This window comes from Pungitius pungitius, chromosome 6 (assembly GCF_949316345.1).
Source record: "Pungitius pungitius chromosome 6, fPunPun2.1, whole genome shotgun sequence".
NCBI classification, from domain to species: Eukaryota; Metazoa; Chordata; class Actinopteri; order Perciformes; family Gasterosteidae; genus Pungitius; species Pungitius pungitius.
In genome coordinates, this window is record NC_084905.1 from 14,417,292 (window position 1) to 14,435,574 (window position 18,283).

The following is an 18,283-nucleotide window of genomic DNA, read 5'->3' on the forward strand; positions in this document are numbered from 1 at the left end:
AGTTGGTAGAGCTGACTGTATGACCCTCCTCCCTTGAAGGGCTTAAAATAGACATGTCAGTAAAAAAAACTACACTGTTCAAAGATCAACGGACACTTCTGAATCGACTGGGTCAGTCCCTGAACAAAGGAATTCTGACATTGGTGTTCAATATTGCTGTGCACTGAACTGTTTTCCTTCATCATCTGTTTCTGCTGGCGTGTGCTATTAAATCTTTCCTCAGCGGTTTCGAGGTGTTTGCTGTCCAAGAGTCCGTGACAGCGAGAGCCGCAGCATGGAGACTGAGATGAGACTGGAACGTGGACTAAACTGCTTCGGCGTCCTCGATGTTTCATCGGATGCTTGAAGTTCGTCGTGTGACTTACTCCCTTACTTCTATGTCCTACAGTGCAATTCTGTAGTGTGATTGGAGCAGTGGTTGTGCGAGCAGTCCATTGCATATTTTGGTGCTTTTAACCAATACCACGTGGCACAGGCGGTAATAAATCTGTTATAATGTCTAAACCTGGATCCAGACATCACAGTGTGACAAACCCCCTCAGGAAACATGTTATGATACTTCTAAGTTGGGTAGGTTTATGGCTGAAAAACACTCTCACAAGGCTTTGGGGAGTTGTTCCTGGAGTCGAGAGACACATAGCATCCCCAGGTATCACCGATACAGGATCATGCAAAGCTGACTCAGAGTGGAAAACCAATGAGGCCCTTCGCACATATCGCGCTGGAGGTGGAGGCGAAACCACTGTGACAGTCCGAACCAGCTCATGTGAATTCCATGTAAGTATAAAAGGAAACCCAACCGAATGCAAAAGAAAAAATAACGGAGCTACAATAATTTGTTTCTCAGGTCGATCTTGGGAGACTCTGCAAGTGCAGTGAGTACTTCCGAGCCTTGTCCCGATCCAGAATGAGAGAGACCTGGGAAAGCCTCATCCACCTTGAACACGTGTCCTCCTCCGCCTTTCACAATCTCCTTGAGTTTTCCTTCCATGATCAGTTCAATGTCCCTCAGGAGGAGTTGGGCACACACATCCAGGTACGCGCACTATTTGACGTAGCGTGATTTCCATCTGCGTCGTGATTCATTCCTAAACCAACTCTGCTGCTTTCTCCCTTTTATGATTCTGCAGGTCAGCAGCTATCTCCTGGCCGAGGCCTTCCTCGCAAGGTGCTTGTCTGTCCTCGCGGACAAACTCAGCCCAGGTAGCTGCTTGTCTTACCTGAATCTGGCTCGGGAGATCGGCTGTCTTGAGCTTAAGATGACGGTGTTCACCTACCTAAGTAGAAACCTGCTGGAGCTTCCTCACCTCGTCAAGTATGCAACGCTTAACAGCAGCTATAGCCCATGGGGATCAAATCTTTGGGCTGTATTCACAAATTTGGCATGAGGACAGAGCTGACTTTATGTTTCTTCCATGTCCCTTAAACCGCTTTAACCCCTCAGGTGTCTTAATAACGCAGAGAAGGACGAAGTTGTCCAACTGAGGAATCTAGGAGACAAACGTCTTTGCAGCCTAAGGAAAGAGAACCTCACTTCCTGGAATGACCCAGAAACAGAACGTGCCCGACACGTGTTCTCCCTGAAAGAGTCTGAGGACAGCGGGGACTGGCATGCGGTCACAGAGCTTCCTTTCAGTGCTGATAAGTGGTGCTTCACTGCAGTGGTCCTGCATAACTATCTGTACATACTAGGAGGCCACCGCCAGCCTGTGAAGAGAGGCTGGGAGTTCAAGATGGCTTCCTTTCGGTATAATCCCTTTACTCATTCGTGGTCCCCAACAGCGCCTCTGATCAAGGTGAGCCAGCCTCCTTAACCGTGTGAATCCGCCAGATGTCTCAACCACAACAGAAATCGCCTGCCCGTCGTTTTTTTTGGCACGAATGAAAAGTGTCCCCAACTGTTGCATCCACAGCGCAGGAGGCACTTCAGTGCAGTGGCCTGTGAGGGCTGCATTTACGCTGTGGGAGGCTGGTACTTGGACTCACTGGTGACCCCAGACTCCAACACAGCTCTTTATACAGCTGTAGAATGCTATGATCCATGGGAGGACACATGGAGGTTTGTGTCCTCTTTATCAGTGATGGTTACGTATTGGGGGTTTCTTTACGCGTTATTGTATAGATGTGTTCAGTAAATGTAACCTTTGATTGTTGGTTGGCACATTGGAGATAATCTGATTTTAATCTGCTCTAAGGTTTGTCTCCTCACTGCCACTCACTGACTTCACCGTGTCCTTATCCCACGACGTGCCCCTTGCCACTAGCCAGGGACACTGTCTCTATGTGTTGGGGAGCATCCAGAGGACTGGAGAGAAGCTGCTACTGCAGTACAACACGATTGGAGGTAAGGCAGAGGAGCACAGCATTGTTTGGCTTTTTCCACATTCTAGAAAGCTTGCTCTTACTGTTCAGTCCATCTTAAGACAAGCTGACAAATGGTGCCTCTTTGTTGTCTCTGTCTGTTAGACTCCTGGTGTGAACTGCTTCCCACCCTTGCCAGAGCAGATGCAGACCTCCCGGCTCTTTACTTCCTGGGTGCCACTGACAGGCTGCATGTGATTGGTGGGAACAACTCCGGGAATGTGGTGACGTCATTCTGCCTCCAGTCACAAAAATGGGGTCAGGTGCGAAAGAGATCAAAGGAAAGAAAACATTGCTACTTTTCTGATTTAGCCAAGTTACAGCACAGTCACTTGACTAAAGTCAAGGTGTGTTTTTATTCCTTTTAGGTGCATACTGCGGAGAAAGTGGGATTTGCAGGACAGGGGACAGTTGCAGGTAAACAGGTCTTCATGCCAAGTATAGAGCACAACTCTGTCGCAAGGATGGATCTCCAAACCCTCTCCCTCACAGTTCTTCCTCCTCTACCTATCTCCACCCGCTACGAAGCTGTCTTTTATCTCCACTTTTAATCTTATAGAAAGCTGTTTTGCTATTCTGCACACAATTGTTGATTGCTTCTGTGCCTCAAAACTATAGTTGCTTAAGTCTTTGTCAAACAAAAGTAGTCTTTTTCTTGGTTAGTAAGGGAAATTCATGAATATTGGTATAATTAAAGAAGGGTGTGTGACCTCTCCATTTTTAATATTTTTGTTTGCTGTTCACATTAATAATAAATGTAATTCACCAGTATCTACAATATTGTTTTATTTTTAGATTTTGATGGTGCAACCTAAACTGTAAGATCGCTTGCATGTCACACAATTAAGATGCCCCCAGGTCCTTTTGTAACCCGTCATTAAAGCAAAATCACAACAACTGAATCTGCTGGTAGTAATCTGACAATTTTTATTCGATAATTCAGATAACAATATTTTTTTATTATCACAGTTACATACTGCTTGTACGTCGCCGTTCCTCTCTCTCCCATCCTCCCACAGCGCTGCAGCAGATTCAGTTTCACTGCAAAGGCCTTAAGGCACATGGGGCTCTGTCTATGTTCGGTGTCTTGTTACAGAATGAGGCATGTCGCGGGTGAGAGAGGAACGGTCAGAGCAGGGGAGAGAGGGAGGGCTGGAAAAGCAGCTCTGATCTCACTACCTGAGGAAAGCAACATCAAGGGCACCGGAGTCACACGGATCCCAAACCTGAGAACAGAGGAATGTCATTACCTCTGACACAAACCAAAGTCACAGCTCTCCCCTGCCTGAGTGGATTATACTGACTCTGCTCGGACAAAGGTAAAGTATCTGTCTATATTTATAATCCTGCATAATACTTTTGCTAGATATATTTTATTAGCCAAGAGTACGAAGTTGAAAATGCGAGACATTTGAAACCTGTGAGTGTGTGTTGTTTTGTGCCTTGTGTGTAAATAATCAGGTTGATCGTGAAGACAGGTGCTGATCAATAGATTTTCACTCTTGTTCATTAAAAACTCCAAAGTATCTTAACAGATTCACATAGTGTTTTGTCGGTGCTTAAAGTGTTGAGCACTAATCTGTTGGTTGTACTCTGTGTTTATATTTCCGTGCCCATCTGAGGTCTGGCGCATGCTCAGCCGGTGTGCACTGCTATATCTGGCTGTTGAACTTTGTCCCACTTTGGTGACGGTGAAGTCAAATGACATGGAAACAGAAATCCTAGAGCCGTCACCTGAACATTACACATTACACAGGTTTATGGGCTCCAAATATTCATTCACAAGAGCACTGCATTTAAAGGACACTGAACCCTTCCAGCTTCATTATATAGTTGTAAATTCTTGTTTCATTCAATCTGTGACTTCCTTATCCAGGGCCCTCCTATCACGTTGTGAGCAAACAGCAGCTTTGAAAGTTTATCAACGTTTTTTTGTTGCGTGTTATGTTAATGAGAGAAAAATGCTTTTTCCCAATAGGTTTCACAGCTGTGTTATTGGATCTTTAAATTCAATAATGAATGGAATATGATCATTGTGATCTTAAGATAACTTGTATCCAGAGCTGATTAAATTGAATTATGACTTAGATTAGACCTAACAATGACCTTAAGAGTTTGGGCATCTTAAAAAAAGATTCAATTAGTTCTATTTCACAATTACATCTTGATGAGAAGGTAAACATTAGTTTATTTTCAGCCTTTTTCAGTGGAAAAAGTCTCCATCCAAACCTCTTTTTTGTCTTGGACAAGGAATACACACAGCAATACAAATGATTCCTCTCAAATCACTAATCACCACCAACTTCTCCCACTACCTGGTGGCCCCATTGGTCCCGTTTCCCCACATATCCGGATCAGCATCTTCAAATTGACTTCATTAATTCTTTGTCCCTGTCGTTCTTATGGTCAATACTTCCTGTTAAAACCCTGACGACTTCAAATGTTTCCCTTTGACTTCCAGTTCAGTACTTTTCAAAGATGGCTGAGGCGCATCAGGCGGTGGGCTTCCAGTTCACTGTGCGCCCAGAAGGTGTGGACCTTAAACTGAGTCAAGAGGTCATCAAAAACATCTACCTGTCTGGAGTGACGGCATGGAAGAAGCGAGCCATTCAATTCAAGGTACGATAGCCAACACTAAGTCAGTAGATGATTACAAGTTACAAACCTGCTTTCAAGTGTCTATAAACGCATTAACCGTAGTTGTGCATTTATTTTCTAGATGAAGCTGGTGTTAATTCTGAGGCTTGTTCATTTCACTCACAGAATGGTGTATTAGCTGGAGTCTATCCTGCCAGTCCGTCCAGCTGGCTGATAGTTGTGATTGCCATGATGAGTTCCTTGTATATCCGCATAGACCCCTCGCTAGGAATGATTAAAGCGATCCAGGAAAACCTACCGCACAGGTCAGACGTCTCCCGCGGCCAGTAATATGTCATTTATTGATGTTCAGTTTTGTAATATTCTACTGGACTTTAGTCTATTTAACAGAGATCATGAAGTGATTCTGCAGTGTTTCTGTGCAGAGACTATTTATCAGTGCAGACCCGGGCGGTGCTGAGTGCCATTCTGTTTGCCTCTGGATTGTGGCTGTTCCTCATCTACCTCTTGAGATACATGCTCAAAGCTCTGCTCTCCTACCACGGATGGATTTTTGAATCCCATGGAAAAATGAGCACATCCACCAAAGTGTGGCTGGTACGTTTGTCATTCTGTCCATAAATGTAATCCTAACGTGCGTGCGTCATCAACTGGCTACTGGTGTGCCACTATTAAGTCTTTGCCTCCCTTTGCTCAGTGCGGGTCATAGACTATACTACTACGCGTGAGTAATGTTCTTTGTTTATTTGTTTGTTACCAGAGCCTCGTGAAGATGTTTTCTGGACGCAGGCCGCTGCTCTACAGTTTTCAGGCCTCGCTGCCCAGGCTCCCTGTGCCCAGTGTGGATGACACGATTCATAGGGTGTGACCTCCCACAAGCATGTTAAAATGAATGACAACGAGACATGCTAAATCAATGTCATCAAGTGTTACCTGACATCTAAACATCGTTTGTCATGGGGATCATTTCTCAACCGACACCACATTTATTTATTTATAACTTTTACAGCTAAGCCTATTCAGCACGTTAACTGAACCTCCACCTTTCTATTCTACTATTTGATGTATTAGGTACATACTGTAGTTTTTAATATAGCTTGACTGTAGCTCCATCTAGCTCACTTTCCTGCTCCTTGTGAAAGCGGTACACAAGTAGGTACAAACCTGTCGGCTCCCCTTTGCCTTACATTTGTTTTTGTTTGTTTTTGTGGCTCATGCTTTTTTGTGCATAACGCTGCTCCGTTGTACTAACAACACACACCACATGTTGTCACCACAGTACCTGGAGTCAGTCCGCCCTCTGCTAGACAGTGATCAGTACAACCAAATGGAAATCTTGGCCAACGACTTTAAAGATTCAAAAGCGGCCCAGCTGCAGAGGTACCTAATCCTAAAATCCTGGTGTGTGACGAACTATGTGAGTAGTCCCTGCAAGTGAGACAACGTATTTACTGAGAGAGAATTGAATCAAAGCGTTAATCATTAGGACTGTGTGTCTTCTCCAGGTTAGTGACTGGTGGGAGGAGTACATCTACCTCAGGGGTAGGAGTCCCATCATGGTGAACAGTAACTTCTATATAATGGTAAGATGCAGTGGACCATCAAAAGGCCATGTAATGCCGCTGGGGTTATCAATAATGTTTAAAGAGAAATAATACAACAAGAAATAGTTCTTTAGTTCTCTCAAATGCCAGCAATCGAACATACACTCACCGGCCACTTTATTAGGTACCCCATGCTAGTAACGGGTTGGACCCCCTTTTGCCTTCAGAACTGCCTCAATTCTTCGTGGCATAGATTCAACAAGGTGCTGGAAGCATTCCTCAGGGAGTTTGGTCCATATTGACATGATGGCATCACACAGTTGCCGCAGATTTGTCGGCTGCACATCCATGATGCGAATCTCCCGTTCCACCACATCCCAAAGATGCTCTATTGGATTGAGATCTGGTGATTGTGGAGGCCATTTGAGTTCAGCGAACTCATTGTCATGTTCAAGAAACCAGTCTGAGATGATTCCAGCTTTATGACATGGCGCATTATCCTGCTGAAAGTAGCCATCAGAAGTTGGGTACATTGTGGTCATAAAGGGATGGACATGGTCACCAACAATACTCAGGTAGGCTGTGGCGTTGCAACGATGCTCAATTGGTACCAAGGGGCCCAAAGAGTGCCAAGAAAATATTCCCCACACCATGACACCACCTCCACCAGCCTGAACCGTTGATACAAGGCAGGATGGATCCATGCTTTCATGTTGTAGACGCCAAATTCTGACCCTACCATCCGAATGTCGCAGCAGAAATCGAGACTCATCAGACCAGGCAACGTTTTTCCAATCTTCTATTGTCCAATTTGATGAGCTTGTGCAAATTGTAGCCTCAGTTTCCTGTTCTTAGCTGAAAGGAGTGGCACCCGGTGTGGTCTTCTGCTGCTGTAGCCCATCTGCCTCAAAGTTCGACGTACTGTGCGTTCAGAGATGCTCTTATGCCCACCTTGGTTGTAACGGGTGGTTATTTGAGTCACTGTTGCCCTTCTATCAGCTCGAACCAGTCTGGCCATTCTCCTCTGACCTCTGGCATCAACAAGGCATTTCCGCCCACAGAACTGCCGCTCACTGGATGTTTTTTCTTTTTCGGACCATTCTCTGTAAACCCTAGAGATGGTTGTGCGTGAAAATCCCAGTAGATTAACAGTTTCTGAAATACTCAGACCAGCCCTTCTGGCACCAACAATCATGCCACGTTCAAAGTCACTCAAATCACCTTTCTTCCCCATACTGATGCTCGGTTTGAACTGCAGGAGATTGTCTTGACAATGTCTACATGCCTAAATGCACTGAGTTGCCGCCATGTGATTGGCTGCTTAGAAATTAAGTGTTAACGAGCAGTTGGACAGGTGTACCTAATAAAGTGGCCGGTGAGTGTATAGTTAGTCTTATTAAATGGTATTTGTCTCTTGATGTAACGTATACATGTGCCCTGCTGTCTTTCTATGCGTGTTAATTGGAAGAGTCTACTTTGTCTCTGTGGTGGATGTATCAGGACCTCTTGTACATAACCCCAACACACCGACAGGCTGCTCGGGCGGGGAATGTGGTTCATGCCATGCTGCAGTACAGGCGCAAACTGGAACGTGGTGAACATGCACCGGTAAAGGCTCGCCGTCACTTTAAAAAACCTCTTTAGGAAATCAGTCAATTGGGGGATTACCACACGCATTCTACATTAAAAAAAAATGTATTCCATTTCTTTTTTCTTCTCAGCTGAGAGCTCTGGGGACAGTTCCTATGTGTTCCACTCAGATGGAGAGGATATTTAACACTACGCGCATCCCTGGGATTGAAACCGGTAAACAACCGCTGTGTACAGGTGGAAGGGTCAATCAACACTAAAAACATTGGGCAGACCTGAGTTGAAACTGTCAAAGCATTCCGTCAGCTTTTAAAAGTGAAATACCTACTTTGACCTCCACTAATTTAGTTATGAACAGAAGTGCAACTGGATTCAGCCCCAGTTTACCTTCTAACAACTGTACTGCTAACATGAATTATGAATGTGAGGAAAAAATCAGTTTGTATTATAGCATTATACTGGTTCCTGACATTCCATATTTCATATCTTATTATATTATACTTAAGATTAGCCAACTGCATCTTCCTTCGTATTTTGCCATGTCTACACATCCTTCCTTTTCTGGTTGGCCCTTCCCTGAAGATATTGTGCAGCACCTGACGGACCGTAAGCACCTGGTCGTCTACCACAAGGGCAGATTCTTCCAACTGTGGCTGTACACTGGAGGGCGCCACCTCTTACCCAGTGAACTTGAAACACAGTTTCAAAGGATCCTCAATGACACGTCAGAGCCCCAGCCGGGAGAACTCAAATTAGCTGCCCTCACTGCGGGACACCGGTATGTTCAATCACATGCACACATGTGCACATTCAAACATACACACAACACGATGGGAGATTGTCTTACTCCGACGTCCCTTTCTAGAGTTCCATGGGCTCGGTCTCGGATTAAGTATTTCGGGCAGGGAGTAAACAAAGTGTCCCTGGATGCCATTGAGTCTGCTGCCTTCTTCCTGACGCTAGATGATGAGCCGCAGGGCTATGACCCTACCAAGACCAAGTCGCTTGACAGTTATGCCAAGTCACTGCTTCATGGAAAATGTTATGACCGGTAGGCACAGAAGTCAAGGTGATGGTCCCCGCTATTGGCTGCAGTACAAGTTTTAGCATTCGGCACCGTCAATAAAACATATCGTTTCCTCTTCCACAGGTGGTTTGACAAGTCGTTCACCTTGATCTCTTATCCAAACGGAAAAGTGGGTGTTAATGCTGAACATTCTTGGGCTGACGCACCGATTGTAGGACATATGTGGGAGGTATGAAACCTTTGGTGGTATTGTATTTCAAAACAACGATGATACATTTGCTGACCACATCTTGTCTATGTAGTATGTTCTTGCAACAGACTGCTTCCATCTTGGCTACACAGAGGAGGGACACTGTAAGGGGGATGTGAACAAAGGTCTGCCTCATCCCTCCCGACTACAGTGGCAAATTCCAAACGAGGTGCAGTAGCGCCTTAAATCATGAATAGTCATTTGGATTTTTGCATCTGATTGTATTTTCTGTAGGCTATTAACGGCATATCCTTCATTTTTTCCTCTATTAGTGCAAAGAGGTCATTGAGACTTCCTACTTGTCAGCCAAGCTGATCGCTGATGACGTGGACTTCCACGGCTATCTATTTCATGAGTTTGGGAAAGGACTGATCAAGAAGTGCAGGAGCAGCCCGGATGCCTTTATTCAGTTGGCCCTGCAGCTGGCACAGTTCAGGGTAGGTCTGCGCCCTTCAACTCAGTACTGACATTATTCCTCCCTGCTGACTAATCCACCTACACAAAGTTACTATAATCCATCGGCATTTTAGGACCAGGGTGTGTTCTGTCTGACTTACGAGTCATCAATGACCCGTATGTTCAGAGACGGTCGGACGGAGACGGTGCGCTCCTGCACTACAGAGGCAGTTGCATTTGTCAGAGCCATGGAGGATGAGGGTGCAACAGTAAGCTGAACAAAACCACACACACAAACATGTAAAATAAATCAGGAAAACACAACTCAAGGCCAGGTAGAAGACCTCAAAACTCTTTAGAAGAGGTCAATACTTTTGACCGGGGACATGCTTGGTCTCAAATGTGCGTGTCTCTCGATGTCAAATATGTCACATTGAATTTTGAGAGGACACGCTCTGAGAGGTCACATTGTGCTGATTAGGGCTTGGTCACCAGGACCTAGAGACAATGTGTCTCCTCATGTCAGTGCCCTGGACTCTGAACTATCTGAAGGTTCTCCAGAGTTAAACTAGCCTATTTTGATATGACGTTACTGTCGTATGTTGGGACCTGAATGCTGCGTGTTTGTGCACTTATTTTTCCGATCAGAAGGCCCAGAGACTTGCCCTGTTTCGGAAAGCAGCAGACAAGCATCAAAACATGTATCGTCTGGCCATGACTGGCTCTGGCATCGACCGCCACCTCTTCTCTCTCTACTTAGTGTCCAAATACCTTGGTGTTGACTCTCCGTTCCTTACGAAGGTTAGAACTGTCGTCATCACCTATTTCCTCCAATCATCACAATTTTGTTGCTTTTCTGCTCATCTCAACTTTTCTCCTCTCTGTGATCGGCCTTCAACATTTTATTTTTTTTGCTTCCAGGTGCTTTCAGAGCCTTGGAAGTTGTCTACCAGCCAGACTCCACAGCAGCAGCTCAATTTAGTTGACATCAACAAGTTCCCTAAATTTGTGGGTGCCGGTGGTGGATTTGGTCCAGTGAGTGAAATATAAAAGCTACAGTCGTATTGTTGCAGCCTGAAGTTGTGCAGTAATTGTAACAACATCGCCTTTCCTCCACCAGGTGGCTGATGATGGTTACGGTGTGTCTTATATAATTGTTGGGGAAAACCTCATCACATTCCACATCTCCAGCAAGTTCTCCAGCCCTGACACCGTAAGAGGAGTGCAATGCATTTTATCATAAACGTATAGCGTGTTAAGCTGTTAACTCTGTTATTGTCTTTGTCTTTATGTCACCTGCAGAACTCATGCAGGTTTGGTCAGCACATTTGTGATGCCATGCTTGATATCCAAGCACTTTTCAAGGCTGAAAATGAGAAGACGGTGGAACGCGTACAGCTGGGAAATGGGAAAAAACACAAATAACATACATTGTGATGCGGATATTTATTTCACATACAGCAGGTCTCTGTGCCATGCTAAAATTAATTTTGGGTGACAGATTATATGATCTGATCATCCCACTCAGTCAGATTAAAGGTATGGTTGTTACTTCTTATATTTCTATTTTATATACCTTCCAGATTTGTGTTATTTTAGTGCTGAAGAATAGATCTCTTTTTTCTCTTTGGAGTCTGTTTATGCCATAGACTGAAGAAGCAAATGTAATACATCTAAATATTAACCTCATATATGGTCTATGGTTTGTCTAATGTGAAACTTGTAAATATAGAACTATGGCTGAATCTATGAATCATTTGTTACATTCATATATTATATTATACTTAAGATTAGCCAACTGCATCTTCCTTCTAATTTTATCATGTATCAATATTTATTGTAAAATTTGTTTTTTGATTAAAATGTTAATTATCCTGCATTGATCACATCTCAAAAAGTAGCTTTCGTATAGTTATAGTTATGTAATAATACTAAACTGGAGACCGTTATTTTCCATTTATGAGGCATTAACCATTTTAATGCATAAAAACTTGACTAAGAACAACAATCTATTGTAAGAGGTGGAGTGAGGGTCATATTGTGCTCCTGATGTTAATTCGGACTTCTAGTGTAAACAAAACCAATCTGGACATTGATCAGCTGGAAGCTTTATAAGTGTTTGACAGACTGCTTGCAGCGACATTGAGAGCAAAATCACCTGCACCAGATGTTGGATAAAGGTAACATGATCACTGATTAGACCCCAGACTGCTTTGCCTTGCTTGTACAACTTTTTTGACCATACATAGCCAACTCTAATCTCCACATGACTTGTTGGGAATGCATTTAACACAATGCCCAATGAATCAACATCAGTTGTTGTTGGATGTAAAAACAAATCACCATTTGACAACAGTCTCTGTACATTTGATTCTCGAATGCAGGCTCCCAAAGAGCGGGCAAAAAACAAACCGGTTTCTATTTTAATATTTATTAGTTTAGGTGGGGACAATACAAAAAGTCAAAGTAATAAAAAACAAACCATTCTGTTCACTCTTTCTTTCAAGGCATCAGTTACAGCAAAGAACTAAACCAAGACTTTATATCTGTACAAAGTTAATGGACAAACAAAAATTAAGCGGTCCGCCTGCTTAATGAGAGCAATTTTAAAAGACCCAAGGAGGTTACAGACACCAGACTCTCTAAGATTCAAAATGAATCAACAGTATCCCATTATTGTCTTCGTCATCGCCCTCTTACCGGAAGTTGCCTGCTGATCACACACACATGTAACAGAACACAACAGACACAAAAGGCCAATGGATTTGAAGTATGCTCTGGTTCTCATCAATCGTTATATCACTGGGACACTGCTAGTTGAGTCCACTGGGTGACGACACGCCCCTTGGGCCACTGTGTGGGGCGGTTTTTCATGTAGACACACGCCAACCCAGTCTTTTCTGTGTACATACTATTTTGTGTATATATTTCAGCACCCTAGGATGGATTTGTAGTTGATGTGTCTAAAAACACTCTGGAGAGCTTCGGGGTTCCGGTCTATGATGCAAAGGTGGATTAAGAGGTTGCACCGGGAGTCGGGTTGACATTCTGCGTGGCTGCTTGTGGTGCCACCTCTATGATCCGTGGTTTGTCAATGATGCGTGCAGTGCGGTTTCCTTTTTCTACAATTCCGATGATCCACGCTTGGTGGCCCTCACCATATTTTGGGGATTTGATCTCGGCACAGAAGCGGGCAGCTTGCTCCCGAGGCAGACAAATCAGCAGGCCTCCTGTAATGAAAGGGAGATTTCGTGAGTCACAAGGGGCCAAATGAGGTTTGTAATGTGAATGTTATCAAACCGCTAGTTATAAATGCTGCCTTTGACACTGAAACTGATCACATTGATGTTGTGTGGGATACGGTCCAGATGCTGCAGCCCAGTGGGTCTCCTATCTGTACGTTTTGTCAAGATTCATCTGTCTTTTTTTCTCCTCTTTGTATCCCACGGGACGTGAATCTCCGTCCAGGTCATGTTTACCTTGCACCTTTTTATTTGGACATATCATTGGTAGTTTCTTTAATCTATCACTCCTGCCTTTCCCTCAAAATAAAATACAAGTTGTGTTTTAAGGAATAGCGTCAAAAAGGTACAAATCACATTCAATCCATCTTGAAACTATCAGAAGCCGTATTCTTAAAGCCTTTTATTTCAATCTTGAGACAACATGTTTGCTCTTTCGTACTTGGAATATTTTTTTTAAATTATTTCTACTATGGAAGGTTTGCTCGTTCCATGTTTTAAAGTTAGTCACACGCATATTGTTGTAATTAGACAAATTATAGATGGAGATTATAGCAGATTCAGATTGCACCAATGAAATTGACATAATCTTTATGGTCCCACAGAACATGCTAGAGCCTTAAATTTGTATTTGGTTATCTTGGTCCCTTCATGAGGTTCTCTGGACATATGTGTAATCTGCTGTAGAATTACTATACATTAAAGACCGAAGGAAGAAAGAAAACATTGTGAGCCATGTACACACTCACCAGATGTTTCGGGGCAGGTGCCGTGCATCAGTCCAAACATGTTCCCACAAGCCTTCGATACGGCCGCCATCTTGGCAAGCACTGGGAGGTTGTGGATGACGAATGACACCTCGCTTCGTTGTTGCCGTGCCAACGTCTGAGCATGGCCTAGGATGCCAAACCCTGTAATGTCGGTGGCTGCGTGAGCGTTGAAGGTGTGCATGAGACCAGCAGCTACATGGGAAAACGCCAGGAGAGGGAGACAGAGAGCGCACATTAGGATGACCTTCGGCTTATTAAGACAAGTGCTGTGAGCAAATATTGACTGTGGCTAAACAATGTATGCAGCCTGGAAGCAAAACCTATCTAAGTCAGACAGCCAAAAATATATTTTTACAGATCCTGTCTTTAGCAACTTCTTGTTTCACGTTTAACATTATCATTAGGTATCACAAAGCAATCCCTGTAGGTTTTTTGCATTATCTTTAACTATATTAGCAGAAGCTAATTAAGCCCAGATGTAATATTGTCCCTCATTCAAGATTTCTCTCTGCCTGACAGCATACAGTACCGGTCAAAAGTTTGGACACACTTTCTAATTGAATTAAATGAAGAAATGATTGGTACTGTATGTAGTTATGCCAAGCATGAAGGCCTATTTAATTGTTCAATAATCTATCATAGGCCTAGCTTGTTTCATTTCTTATTGATGCTTGTTATCAAGAATGATTTGTGGTAAGTAAACGTTCAAATCAAATGGTTGTCACTTTCTATTCATTTTCATCAACAGGAATCTCATTTCTTTATGACTATGAAAATAATTATTAAATCTGTTCAAAACACGCATTAGACGTGTTTTGAACAGGAAGCATTGAAGCACCTTTTCTTGGCCTTCAAACAACTGTTATCAAGGTGATCCCTTATAGTCATTTGACTCAGTTAGGACCCTTCCTCACCACAGGCCTATTCTGCACTGTCAGGGTTAACCCTGAAACTAGCAACAAATTTGCAATTTTGATTTGCAATAAAAATACAGATATTGCCGCCACATTACTTGTTTTGGAAAATGTTATTGGTTGAGGCCTTTGATTGTGGTGCAAAAGCTGAGCTGTTATTCTCATTGCCAATCACTTATTAGGAGATATGCATAGAGGTTTCACCTGTCCTGTTGAGTCGAGCCATGTTCATCATTGCTTCATGGTAGGCCAGCTCTACATCCTCCTGGGTTACCACCAACTTAATCTTGTTCCACTTTTCAGGCTGGGAAATAACAAATGAATATATAGCCGTAATATATAGTGGCGTTAGTGTGTATCCTAAAAAAGGAGGGGCGTTGATACAAAGCGATTGGAGTGAAATGAGCGGGGGCCGGGGGACTTACAATATCTAGCCACTGATGTACTGCAACGGCTACTTGTGTCCCGAGTGGCTTGGTCAACACCAACACGTCTCCTGGCACTGCGTTGTCTGGCCTGAGAAACATCAAACCTCATGATTGGTTTTTTGGGATAACAACAAAATGATAGGCAAAAAGGGAAGCGTGCATTATGGAACGCCTTCGTACATGATGAATTCGTTCGGCTGGCAGACTGTTGTAGCGACTCCTCCCAGGACCACCCAGGGGTTGAGCACTGTCTGTCCACCTGTCACAGATGTGCCTGCCTCCTCCGACGCATCCTTGAATCCCTGAATGACCAGTGGCATGACTTTGTCTCTCTCCTGTAAAGACCAACAAAATCCATAACACAAAAAGGGACATGAGGGGGAAAAAAGCATTAGTAATAAAAACAGGATTATAGTTAATATATTTGTGTTAAAGCACTCTATTAAGAGTGGTAGCTGGTGCGTTCTAGCATTAACACGTATTTTGCCAGAAAAAAAGATCCAAAAGGTGAACACATCTGCAGGCGTGCCTCATACCTTCTCTGACATTTTGTTGCTGACTCCCAGAAGCATCAACATGTTGTCACACTCTGTCACGCCCATGGCATACAAGTCACTTAGAACATTGGCACAAGCAATTCTTCCCTAGAAAATATAAATACTCACCATCAAGAACATCAAGGGTTGTTGTATTATAAAAGGATTATGACACAACCAATAATACAGACAGAGAATGCTAACTGTGGCAGATCCCTACCATCATGTAGGGGTCATCCACAATGGGGTAGATGTAATCTGTTGTCTGGACCAGAGAAAGGCCTCCATGTCTGAGGGGGATCACACAGGTGTCCATTCCTATGCCTTCAAAAACACAAGAAATCTATATGTGAGATTGTGTATTTTGTGTAAGGACTTTAATTTTCTGTTATTACAGTACTATACTAGTATCATAATAACCTAATCGAGGCATAACCGCCCCCAGGAACTGTTCATCTTCTTGATAGTGGTTCTCCTGTAGAGTTTCTAGCAGCTTCTGTAGCACATCTTGGGGCACCTGTGACCGACGACAAAAACCACCTAAAACATTTTACTGCATTCTTTAATATCACATTTCTCAACTAATGGAATTAATATGAAGAGATATGCCAAAACAATAATGCATTCAAGGCAGATATTCATCTTGAGATCTAACCTTGCATCCAGTACCCTTGAGCTCAGCAAAGCGTGTGAGCCTGAAGTTCTTGTCCAGCTCATAGCTTTCAGGGTTAAAGGACTCCCTCACAGACATGTCTGAAGAAAGTCTGGGTCTTCACCACTAGAATCACCCCAGGAAAGAACAATAGAAAATTGTGATTAGAAACGCTGTTTGAAAGGGTGTGAATAAATACAGTTTTGAAGCCAATCAACACGTATCTGAATTATTTCTTAATTTATATTTAGGCCATAAAATGTCAAACTACAGTGAAACAGGTATCTTAGAATGTAATACAAGTATAATGTTTTAAGATATTATCATTTAATTTAAACAAAGAAATGCAGGCAAATCCTTTCAATTGAGAGGCTGGATATCATTTAAAAAATGTATATATGTATTAAACAACAGTCTTACAAAGTCATTTTGAGGACACTTTGTTTTAGCAACATGTCACCAAACTAACATAACACACGGAGTTATAAACACGACCAAATTAAAATCAGCTTTGAATCCATAGGTGCAGAAACGTTGTGGTTCTGATGCATTGTGCTGAATGTGAATATCCAGAAATACATTCCTGTTCGGATTTAAATTAACGTTACATTAAATTCATAAACTGCAAGTGAATTTGAATTGCGAGCACAATTTCGACTAAAGTTAGTCCGTTTAGTACTACACATGTTAGGGATGACCAGATTCTGAAGTGCACACTAAAAGGAGTTTTATAAAGTGGAAATCTTCAAATCTCGATTGTCTGTCGCTTATTCTTCTGCGGGTGTTTTTTTTCCAAGCGTCTGTTGACTGAAGGGCCGCGGGGTTCAGCTCACAGCGGGAATGTTCAAAACGTTGCAAAGTTCATTCAACCCCGAGGCACCGGCTCACAGTAACAGCGCCGAACGGAGGCAAAATATTAGCTTTAATATTATCAACTATTTTGATCAGAGTTTGAATATCTGTGCCGGAAGTTACACATGTCACTTTTGTTTTGCTGAAAAAAGCCGCTTCCGTTTGTATGCTAGCTCTCGCTTGCAAACGCTGATCAATGCATGAGGCGATGAGCATAAGCAGCGCTGTGCAACAAAGGGGCGAGAAGTGTCCGAGTGTGCGAGCTGGGAAACTACTGAAACACACACATTCTGCAGGCCGCAGCCCAGCTGTGATGCGCGGTTGCTGGAAACATAGGGACACTTCTTTGCCCGCGTTAAGTTAAAAAGTTGCCGTTGAGCGCCGAAAAAAAAAATGTCGGCGGCGGAAAAAATTAACCCTTTCCTGCCCGTCACCATGCGACGAGTGCAACATCACAGCGCGTATCAATAAAACCGCGCCGAACGGGCTACTTGTGCAACGTTTGTACTGCTAGTGTCTAATATAAGTGTTTACAATTGCCCTAAACGCGATTTTAGGACCAAAGCGGAGTTATATTCTTGTAACATTTCCCCTTTAATTGCTCCGTCCAGTTTATCCTTACCAGCTTCACGTTAGCGGTGGATCCCGACAGAAGAGCGGGGACCGCACCAGAATGCACTGGGGCTGGAATCGGGCGTCCTGCGAGAACGCCTGACGAAAAGTGAGACACATTTGTCTTCTAACTCAGAACTATAAATCCGAAAAAATAAAACTGTCACATACGATTGAATGCATTTTATTGAATTAACATATACGACCATGCTTTGTTTTCATCAAACACTATATGGTGTGCAATTCAAAGAGGAAACTCGCCAGATGTCAAAGGGTCCTCTGTCCATACACTGGCGGCTTTAACATCCCCTTTAATGGGCTGCGAAGTCTGGCAAAAAATCTCTACAACGGAGTGTACCTTTAATTAACTATTTTCCCTCCAATTGCTCTTATAACAACACAGCATCGCATGGCTTGAAGTGTAGACACTTGTGATCTTTTGGTAGGATTAATGCATGTTTGTATTCGTTCCGTATATTAGAAGAACGCTGTCATATTGATTTGGTCCTTT

At 43.3% G+C, this 18,283-nt stretch overlaps 3 protein-coding genes across 4 annotated transcripts; 2 read left to right on the forward strand and 1 right to left on the reverse strand.

The window, feature by feature from the left end:
• The first annotated feature begins 642 nt into the window (after positions 1-642).
• Positions 643-3,555, forward strand: LOC119195972 (kelch domain-containing protein 7A). The gene is made up of 9 exons (XM_037451329.2): positions 643-777; positions 848-1,036; positions 1,131-1,315; positions 1,445-1,796; positions 1,914-2,059; positions 2,196-2,344; positions 2,467-2,624; positions 2,730-2,778; positions 3,458-3,555. Exons 2-9 carry the CDS (start codon positions 908-910, stop codon positions 3,460-3,462), a joined length of 1,173 nt encoding a protein of 390 aa, XP_037307226.2. The 5' UTR covers positions 643-777; positions 848-907; the 3' UTR covers positions 3,463-3,555.
• On the forward strand, positions 3,529-11,930 carry cpt1b (carnitine palmitoyltransferase 1B (muscle)). The gene is made up of 19 exons (XM_037451327.2): positions 3,529-3,680; positions 4,823-4,980; positions 5,125-5,264; positions 5,385-5,556; positions 5,720-5,821; positions 6,239-6,376; positions 6,465-6,542; positions 8,004-8,111; positions 8,225-8,309; positions 8,676-8,871; positions 8,959-9,144; positions 9,244-9,349; positions 9,423-9,539; positions 9,643-9,807; positions 9,901-10,035; positions 10,415-10,567; positions 10,688-10,801; positions 10,887-10,979; positions 11,069-11,930. The coding sequence occupies exons 2-19, from the start codon at positions 4,840-4,842 to the stop codon at positions 11,189-11,191; spliced, it is 2,352 nt and encodes a 783-aa protein (XP_037307224.2). The 5' UTR covers positions 3,529-3,680; positions 4,823-4,839; the 3' UTR covers positions 11,192-11,930.
• Positions 11,931-12,172: 242 nt separating this feature from the next.
• Positions 12,173-17,912, reverse strand: sephs1 (selenophosphate synthetase 1). Of its 2 annotated transcripts, none has more exons than XM_037451333.2 (10): positions 17,783-17,912; positions 16,312-16,434; positions 16,077-16,173; positions 15,877-15,980; positions 15,657-15,764; positions 15,301-15,455; positions 15,118-15,208; positions 14,897-14,996; positions 13,758-13,970; positions 12,173-12,996 (listed from the first exon to the last, which is right to left on the reverse strand). In XM_037451333.2, the coding sequence occupies exons 2-10, from the start codon at positions 16,405-16,407 to the stop codon at positions 12,782-12,784; spliced, it is 1,179 nt and encodes a 392-aa protein (XP_037307230.2). In that variant the 5' UTR covers positions 16,408-16,434; positions 17,783-17,912; the 3' UTR covers positions 12,173-12,781. The 2 variants fall into 2 exon arrangements, with proteins under 2 accessions (XP_037307230.2, XP_062418905.1); XM_062562921.1 differs by lacking the exon at positions 17,783-17,912 and adding an exon at positions 17,448-17,732.
• Between the last annotated feature and the right edge of the window lie 371 nt (positions 17,913-18,283).